The sequence below is a fragment of the Populus euphratica genome, unplaced genomic scaffold (genome assembly GCF_000495115.2).
Source record: "Populus euphratica unplaced genomic scaffold, PopEup_1.0 scaffold472.1, whole genome shotgun sequence".
Classification (NCBI taxonomy): domain Eukaryota; kingdom Viridiplantae; phylum Streptophyta; class Magnoliopsida; order Malpighiales; family Salicaceae; genus Populus; species Populus euphratica.
This window is the reverse complement of record NW_011500349.1, coordinates 58,050-68,129: the sequence shown is the minus strand read 5'-3', so window position 1 is coordinate 68,129 and position 10,080 is coordinate 58,050. Positions and strand designations below refer to the sequence as shown.

The window sequence follows — 10,080 nt, the reverse complement described above, 5'->3', positions numbered from 1 at the left end:
GTTGCAGATTTGATGTATTAACTCGGATTATCCAACTCAGGGGTTTGATCAGTTTACCCATCAAACCTTTTTTTTTTGTCATTTAATGTTGTTTTTTTATTTCACTCATTCAATATTGAATTGATTAAGAAATAGAATTCATAGTTTATTTTTTATAGGGTTATTACGATCTCAAATAAATATTTTTGTAGGGTTGATGCTTGATTTTGAAAGCATCTAATATTATCATAAAATTAAACAAAAATCATTTACAAAAGCAACAAAATTATAAACTCATTGAAATCTATAACCCAAGTCGCAAGGTAACCAAGGTTGATCCAATTTGACATTGTCTCAATATATATAAAAAAATTATCTTAAAGTTTTTTTTTAAAGTTATGTTATGTTTTTATTGGTCATTCAAGTTGCTTTTTGACCCGTTAAATTGAATAATTCACTTTAAATTTTAATTCAAATCTCGAGTTAAATAAAAAGTCGAGTTGACATGTTTTAAGATCGATTCATTTGATTGGATTTAATAATACTATCAGAAAAATCTCTAGACTTTTAATATTTTTTTTAGTTTTAAAAAAGAATAATTCAACTTACAATGAAGTGCTTGTGAGTATGCTAGTAAGAAAATCTTAAACATGAGAGGAAAGTATTGTAACTTTCTTCATAAAATACTATGAATTGCTATAATATTTTCCCTACATTGTTTATTTTTTCTTTGAACATATGGTTTTCTTTTCATTTTTTTTGTGACTTTTTCAAAAATATTTTTGTCAATTTTACTTTTTAATATTAAGATGGTTAAGAATTTAACTTTGTTATTTTTTTTCTTTTTTTCTTTTATTTTTTTATAGGATTAACATGGTTTGCAGGTTTGTTGCGATAACTTAGGTTGTCCTAATTTATGGATTTGGTGAGTTTTTTTTTTCAATTGAACTTGGTTTTTTATAGTTTATTTTTTTCTCATATTATTAAAAGAATAGTTTTACAAAAAAACTGTTTTATTAAACTTTATGAAGTAACAAAAATAACAATTGTTCATCCAATATTAATTGCATTGTTGATTATAATATTTTACTTTTTTTTTCCTTTTTATTTTTTTATTTTTTTATAATTTATTTTTTAAAATATTTTTTTTTCAATTTTATCTTTTAAATTGAGATTATTGAGAATTTAACCTTGTAATTTGCTTCCTTTTATTTTGCATTTATATGACATTGGCGTGGTTTATGGCTTTACCAAGGTAACTCAAGTTTGCCTTAGTTTACGAGTTTAATAAATTATCTTTTTTTAATTAAATTTACGAGTTTTAGAGAAAAGTCATATTATTAAATTTTTAAAAATAACAAAAGTTAAAAGTTGTGAGGAAACAATTGTTCACCCACACATATTTCACTATGAATGAAAATAATAACCCATAATGTTTTGCTATCTTATATATATATATATATATATATATTTGAATTTTTGTTATGATTTTTTTAATTTTTTGGTTGATTTTATCTTTTAATATTGGAATAGTTGAGAATTTGACTTCATAATTTTTTTATTTTACCTTTTTATAAGGTTAGCATGGTTTAAGGGTTTGCTTGGTGTCTTTATTTTTAATTAAACTTGACTTTTTTTATCGTTTTTTTCTTATATTATATAGTTAAAACAATAGTTTTAAAGAAAAGTCATATTATTAAATTATAAAAAATAAAAAAGTTAAAAGGTGTGAGGAAATCATTGTTCATGAACGCACATTTCATTGTGAATGAAAATAATAACCCACAATATTTTGCTATCTTTTTATCTTTATATTTTTGAATTTTTGTTATGATTTTTTTTTATTTTTTTGATTGATTTTTTATTTTAATATTGGAATAATTGAGAATTTGACTTCATATTGTTTTTTATTTTACCTTTCTATAAGGTTAGTATGGTTTAAGAGTTTGCTAGGTGTTTTTATTTTTAATTAAACTTGATCTTTTTATTATTTTTTTCTTATATTATATAGTTAAAAAAATAGTTTTATAAAAAAGTTATGTTATTAAACTTTATAAAGTTTATAGACCTATTCACAGGTTTGACTCGTTAGTTTAGACCACAGGTCTATCAAGTTTAAATTTTTTAACTTAGTTTTTTTTTTATCCTTAGATACTAGGTTAATTGGGAATTTAGTTTTATAATTGGTTTCATTTTGCTTTTTATGGGGTTATCATAATCTAAAACAAAACATCTCGGTATTGAGTTGGTATTTGGTTTTGTAATTTTATATTTTTATTATTATATAGTTAAATAAGAAATAGATTAAAAAGATAGAATTATAATCCCAGTGAAGTTCATAACTCGGTTCATAGATTTGACATACTAACTCGACTTACCTTATTTATAGGTTTGACGAGTTTACTTACCGATATGATATAACTTTTCTTGTTTTTGATATTTTAATTGTTTTTTATTTATTTTTATTCAATTTCATCATTTAACATTGGATTGGTTGGGAAATGGACTGTATTATTGATTTTTGTTTGCTTTTTAGGGATAATAATTTCAAATAAGTGTATATATTTTAGGTTAGTGCTCAATTTTGTTAGCATATGTTTTTATCATATAATTAAATAAAAAAATTATAAAATAAGTTATTAAACCTTATAGAGTCCATGACTCGGGTTGCACAGATGGGATGGTGCGAGTGGAAGTCGATCCAAGTGAACCTATAAAATCAATTGATTTAAGTCAAGTTAGCCCTAACATAATTTAATTAAAATATTAAATCGAGAGATTTTAAAATTTACCCATGTGATCAGGTTTGATAACACTTTTAAAAATTCTGCTTGCAAGCTTTTTATTCTGTGTGTGTGTGTGTGAAAGATCACCACTTATTTTAAAATCAAATTCCTAATATTCTAAATTCATTTTTATAAAATGAGTGATGAAGATAATTATAAAATTTATTTGAAAAATATTAGTTTTATGAAGATTTTCTTTTATTTTTTTTTAAAAACATATTTTTATAATTTAGATCATAAATTTTGATTTTTATAAGTTCATTGATTGAGGAGGGAAAAAAAAGTTAAATTAAGAATGTGTTTGGTATTTTAATAAATTTTATTTTTTAAGAGTATTTTTTATTTTAAAATATATCAGAATATATTTTTTAGTTTTTTTATTTTGCTTTTAACATAAAAATATAAAAACAATAAAAAAACCACTAAAAAAACATCATGATATTTTTTAAAATAAAAAATACGTCTACAAAACACTCAAGTACCACCACATTTTCAAACTCCACATCGAATAAAAAGTAACACAGGTTAGTCTACAGTCACCCTGTAGCACTATTAACCAATTAAGCTACTAGATATAGAGCTTAGCACCACCAAACCATGGCGAGCAGAACATGCAATGAAGAGTAAAGAGGTACATTGAATCTAGACATAACTTTACAAAATGGCACCAGTGTCGCCGTTCCCCCCACATCTTGAATTAACGAATAACTTAATTCCTGTCAGTATCACCAACGGATTTACAATTATACCAACCAAAAGAAATTATGAAAGATATAACATTTGTAAGTGCTTTTCTGGGTTTTTCCCCCCGTAGGTTTTTCAGTCAAAATCATTAAAAATTATCAATTCAATTGGTAAGTGGTAATAGTCAAATATAATTTATTTTATTTTTATATAAATATAAAGATCTTTATAACAAACAAAAATGATTTCTAATAGTCAAATTGGTAATTGAATTTATTTTTAAATGTATTCTAAATAATATAATATAATATAATTCAATTCAATTATGTGATTTAGTATTTTATTTTAAATATCAAAATTATAATATATTATTAATTGAATTTAAATATGCTTAAAAATTAAATTAAATTCAATATGATTCCGAAACTGGCTTAAGTTACCGAGCAGGGATAGTCCTCTATCCCCTTTTCAATTTGTTAAAAAGAAAAAGAAAAAGAAAAAGAAAAGACAGTAGGTAAAAAGGCAAATAATGAATGTACATCGTGTTCTGGACTTTAGTCTATTTCAGGAAACAACCGTGTATATGTACATGTATCTCTTTACTTTGCATCCAGCCTTGAACATGTCCTGATACAAGCTTGGACTGTTCGAACAACTCAGATTATTAAAATAAACTTAGTGAGGTAGTGTTTATAGTTATAATAACGTTTTTTTAATTTAAAATGCAACAAAAATGATTTCTAATAGTCAAATTGGTAATTGAATTTATTTTTAAATGTATTCTAAATAATATAATATAATATAATTCAATTCAATTATGTGATTTAGTATTTTATTTTAAATATCAAAATTATAATATATTATTAATTGAATTTAAGTATGCTTAAAAATTAAATTCAATATGATTCCGAAACTGGCTTAATTTACCGAGCAGGGATAGTCCTCTGTCCCCTTTTCAATTTGTTAAAAAAAGAAAAAGAAAAAGAAAAAGAAAAGACAGTAGGTAAAAAGGCAAATAATGAATGTACATCGTGTTCTGGACTTTAGTCTATTTCAGGAAACAACCGTGTATATGTACGTGTATCTCTTTACTTTGCATCCAGCCTTGAACATGTCCTGATACAAGCTTGGACTGTTCGAACAACTCAGATTATTAAAATAAACTTAGTGAGGTAGTGTTTATAGTTATAATAACGTTTTTTTAATTTAAAATGCATTTTTTAAAATATATTAAAATAATATTTTTTAATTTTTAAAATTTATATTTAATCATGATATCAAAACGTTAAAAAAATTAATTTTAAAAAAATTTCAAATTTTTTAAAAAGCTAAAAGCTTTTAAAACCAAGATAAATTGATAAATTAATCGAAGAAAAGACATGTTCCAGCAACTGGATCAAAGAAATATCGGTGCAAGTAGTTGAAAGAAGGTTGGACTATAGGGTTTTAATAATTAATTAAGGTATTTATGTTGCCTACCAAAATCAAATTCCTCCTCGATTGTATCTTGAATTCACTATCAACTCTTAGATAGATGCATTCAAAAGAAAAGAAAAGAATTTCTTGTGATTTTCTCTCAGCGCAAGGATAAACTCTCCTCAAAAACCCCAAAGACATTGATCAGTTGATGTTCATACAAAACAACGACAAATAAGGAATTCATCAGGAATTTCCCAAGATCTTGGAGGGGCTAGTCTCTTCTGGGCTCTACCATTGTACCATTGCATTTGTCTTGCAGCTACTTCTTCTCAAATAATTTTGTTTTCTATGAAACAGTCTGTCGTGAGAATATATATATATATATATATATATATATATTTTATAAAACTGTTTAATTTCGAAGTCAGAAAATCCAATTACAACAAATTTAGACGACTACTGTGTTTCATAAATAGACTCTGTCTGGAGACTGACATATTTCAATGGGGTTTTGCAGTTTGAATTTTTTTTAAATTGTTTTAATGTGTTATATTTGAAATAAAAAATATTTTAAAAAATAATTATTAACACATTCTTTAACACCAACCGGTGTAACATCATTAATAAGGGGCGATGAGTTTAATCTCCCTTGCCACCCTCATATTTGACTCTCCATGTGTACTTTATGGAAGGAATTTGCATCCCACCACTTTCACAGGTCATCTATGCGGCCTAAATTCGCAAATCATAGGTCTTGGATAGTCTCTTTGTAAAAATTCCTCGACCTTTGAAGTTGCCTTTTCTGTTTATATAAAGATAAAGACTAGTATAAAGGTAACATATGCACTTTAGCATCACACCATTCTCTAAGCTTGGTGCTGTGCGAACCATTCTGTAGCCTGAATGTTTTCATCTCCATAGGTTGAGAGACTTATCGGAGACAGAGACTCTTTGAGTTTTCCCAAACACTTCAAATCAACCATGGATTCTCTGGCAATTGAAACAGGTCATCAAGAAATCCATGACGTTGAGAGGAATGGGCATGCTGGAAAGGCTCAGTGGGTGCTCAATGCTCCTGAGCCACCTAGCCTGTGGCAAGAGCTCACGGGTTCCGTCAGGGAAACAGTTTTGCCTCATGCCAGGAGATTCTCAACTGTCAAGGACAAGGGTAGCCTTTCCAAGACTGTAATTTCATTCCTGCACACAATTTTTCCTATATTTTGTTGGTGCCGGAACTACAAGGCAACAAATTTCAAGAACGATCTGTTGGCGGGTCTAACTCTCGCTAGTCTCTGCATTCCTCAGGTAAAAAACAAGCAATCATGGAAGTTTACAATGGTCACATAAACAGTCAACATTGCTATTTATTTGTAGTAACTAATTTCTTAGTTTGTCCGAAAATAATACAAAATTTCATGCAGAGTATTGGATATGCAACTCTAGCAAAGCTTGATCCTCAATATGGCCTCTGTAAGTTATCTTAAACTTCTGTTGAGGCTAGCTAGCTATCTTTGATTTAATTAAACTATGTGTGTGTGAATTTGTTTTTCGTTTTCAGATACAAGTGTTATCCCGCCTCTCATTTATGCTGTAATGGGAACTTCAAGAGACATAGCAATTGGGCCAGTGGCTGTGGTTTCACTGCTCTTGTCTTCGATGATTCTGAAACTAGAAGATCCTGAGGCTAATCCAATTCCTTACAGAAATCTTGTTCTTACCACAACCTTTTTTGCAGGAATTTTCCAAGCAGCATTTGGACTCTTCAGGTGGTTCGTTCACAAGTGTATTTTTTGCTGGTTAGTGTTATTTCAACCTTTATAGTACTTATGCTGCTTAGTTTTCCTTAATGGAATTCGCAGGTTGGGTTTCCTTGTGGATTTTCTCTCCCATGCTGCAATTGTTGGGTTTGTATCAGGGGCAGCCATTGTCATTGGTCTTCAACAAATGAAAGGGCTACTTGGGATTGCTCATTTCACAACTAAGACTGATGTTATCTCTGTAATGGAAGCTATTTGGAGAGCAGTTCATCATTCTGTATGTTACTGTCCCTAGATTTTCTCCTCAGTCAGCCTATTAATTCATTCGATTACATATATTGCCGTAGAAATGCCAACTTATCCTTCGTTTTCCTTTCTTGATCACAGTGGAATCCCCATAATTTTATACTCGGATGCTCATTCTTAACGTTTATTCTAATAACCAGATTTGTGGTAAGTCCCAATAGCAATAACTTATACCTGATTAAGAATATGAGAAATTTCTTTCTGCCGTTATTAAAGTCATTTAATTAAGGATGATAGATTCGTGATTCTCTCAGGGTAGAAGGAACAGGAAGCTCTTCTGGCTGCCAGCAATTGCTCCTTTGATATCAGTTGTTTTATCAACTCTTCTAGTTTACCTGACAAGAGCAGATAAACATGGGGTAATGATTATAAAACACATTAAAAGGGGCTTAAACCCAAACTCAGTCCATCAGTTACAGTTCAATAACCCACACATCGGAGAAGTGGCTAAAATTGGGCTAATAGTCGCTGTCGTCGCACTCACTGTAGGTTTCAAACAATTCAACTCTAATTTTCATTAGAAGTACTAAATCAATCAACATTGCTCACTTTCCATACCATTCTGCTGTTATGTCAAATGCAGGAAGCAATTGCAGTAGGTAGGTCTTTTGCATCCATAAAAGGATACCACATCAATGGAAACCAAGAAATGGTTGCCATGGGATTTATGAACATTTTGGGATCTTTCACTTCTTGCTATGTTGCAACTGGTGAGAGATTCTTCCAAGACTTTACGTAGGATATATCTAACAACCCATATTTTCTTACATTTATGAATGCATTAATTAACCATCAAACTATGCAGGTTCGTTCTCGCGCAGTGCTGTCAATTTTAGTGCTGGTTGTGAAACAGCTATGTCAAATATTGTGATGGCCATCACAGTGATCATATCCTTGGAATTGTTCACAAGGCTATTGTATTACACTCCCATTGCAATCCTTGCTGCAATCATTCTTTCTGCTTTACCTGGACTCGTTGACCTTCATGAAGTCTACAATATCTGGAAAATTGATAAGCTAGATTTCCTTGCTTGCGCTGGGGCCTTCATTGGGGTCTTATTTGCTTCCGTGGAGATTGGTCTCCTAGCTGCGGTAACATTAGTTTCTGCCTTTTACTTCCCGGGCATGCATATACATAAAGATAATAAATGCATGTCAATACAATAAAAATTGTTTCAATAATTTCTTCTTCTTCTTTTCTTGTTTTATGAACTAATAATGCATGGAAAGCTTAGAAATATTAGATTTTATTGGCTAAAATCTTTCTTCTTTCCTTTTTTTTCCCTGGTAATTTACTGCAAGTTGTAGTATCAGGCCTGATTACTGTGCATGTCAACTTCGTATAGTTTATGCACTTGAAGGATCACATCTAGAATTTTCGTGCTTCCTCATACAATAAATTTTTAACAATTATAAATGAATAGATCATATATCCAACCTTTGCGGACAACATTAGATACTTGATGGAAACTGAGAAGTGGACTTCGTGGAGCTCATAATTAACAAAAGAAATTTGTGGAAAGGCCAAACGATCTCAGATCAATAAAGTACCAAAATTTGACTGATTCATTGGCGTTACAGTTACATATACCCTACCAAGTTGACTAAGTGTCATGTATCATGCCAGTGGATGTGTGGCGAAAACAGTGACTGTGTACAGTGCGTATATATGAAACAAGGGTCTATTTAGCGTCGTTGTGAAGCCGTCGTTTTGCTTTTTTTTATAAAAAAAAATGCTTTGTACTATAAAATTTTAATATTTTTAATAAATTATTTTGATCTATCGGTATTAACAATAAATTTTAAAAAATAAAAAAATCTAAGTTATATAATAAAAAATATAACAACGTCAGCTGCATCCAGACCATTTAAACATTTCTTCTTTTTTTGTTTTCTGATTTTATATTTGTTGAGATAAGTTTTCACATAATTTGAACGGTTATGTTGAGTTTCAGGTGACGATATCTTTTGTGAAGATTATTATAATCTCAATCAGACCAGGCGCGGAAGTACTTGGAAGACTCCCTGAAACTGATATATTCTGTGATGTTGATCAATACCCTATGGCTGCTAAGAATCCTCAGGTCCTCATAACCCGTGTTAAGTCTGGTTTGCTTTGCTTTGCTAATGCAAACTTTGTCAATGAAAAGTAAGGACTTGCTATGCTATAATGTTCATTAATTATACATAACATATACAGTATACAATAATGAACTAAGCTCTATTCCGTTTCATTTTCTAATCTGCTGTTGAAGGATAATGAAATTGGCAACTGAAGAGGAAGAGGGCAGTAAAGGGAAAAGGACTATTCAAGTTGTGATTCTTGACATGTCCAGTAAGTGTTTACGGAAAAATCAAGGATGGGTTCGTGTTAGTTATGGACTGTATCAAAAGTTTCTCCTCTCTGATAAATTTTTTTTTTTCAAAATCGTTTTCTGTGTTGCAGATTTAACGAACATTGATGTATCTGGAATCGCTTCTTTGGTGGAATTGCACAAGAATCTTGCCTCGAGTGGAATGGAGGTAATTAATACAGTGACTGTGTCCTATACTATGAATGTATATGTATTTTGGCCATACAAATTCTCTTATCATGAACGGTTGTCTCTCAGCTAGCCATAACAAACCCTAAGTGGCAAGTGATTCACAAGCTAAGGGTAGCCAACTTTGTGACCAAAATTGGAGGAAGGGTCTTCTTGACAATCGGAGAAGCTGTGGATGAATGTCTGGGCGCCAAAATGGCTGCTGTTTAAGCATGTGACTTCCAATTCTGCTTTCTTTTATCTTGTGAGTGTGATCTAGTCCCCTGTGTCTGTGTTACTGGGACATAAATGAAGCTTCATCTCCTCTACCTTCCTCTACCTAATCCTAGCTAGGGCTCAAAAGTGGAAGTCCACGGCGGAGGTAGCAGCAAAGGTGATTGTGAAAGTAGTTAAGTTGTGATTTTATGTAAGAAAGAAATGTAACATAAACCATGACCTTTGTGATATGAATGTTTCTATCAATAATTTTAAACTCTTGGTCTTATAACGGCTCAAGTTCTCTTTTTCACCATTACAACTTTTATTTGATTTGGTTTTGTAAAGAGAATTTAAGAGTGTGATAATGGTTGGTTTTTTAATTTTTTTTTTTTTGAAATATAATAAAAA

At 30.0% G+C, this 10,080-nt stretch overlaps 1 protein-coding gene across 1 annotated transcript; it reads left to right on the top strand.

Annotated features, from left to right (window-relative positions):
• The first annotated feature begins 5,687 nt into the window (after nt 1-5,687).
• SULTR2;1 (slufate transporter 2;1) lies at nt 5,688-9,961 on the top strand. The gene is made up of 12 exons (XM_011010295.1): nt 5,688-6,173; nt 6,290-6,338; nt 6,427-6,634; nt 6,728-6,902; nt 7,013-7,078; nt 7,186-7,416; nt 7,515-7,641; nt 7,737-8,023; nt 8,887-9,080; nt 9,187-9,266; nt 9,378-9,454; nt 9,544-9,961. Exons 1-12 carry the CDS (start codon nt 5,850-5,852, stop codon nt 9,682-9,684), a joined length of 1,959 nt encoding a protein of 652 aa, XP_011008597.1. The 5' UTR covers nt 5,688-5,849; the 3' UTR covers nt 9,685-9,961.
• Nucleotides 9,962-10,080: the final 119 nt, after the last annotated feature.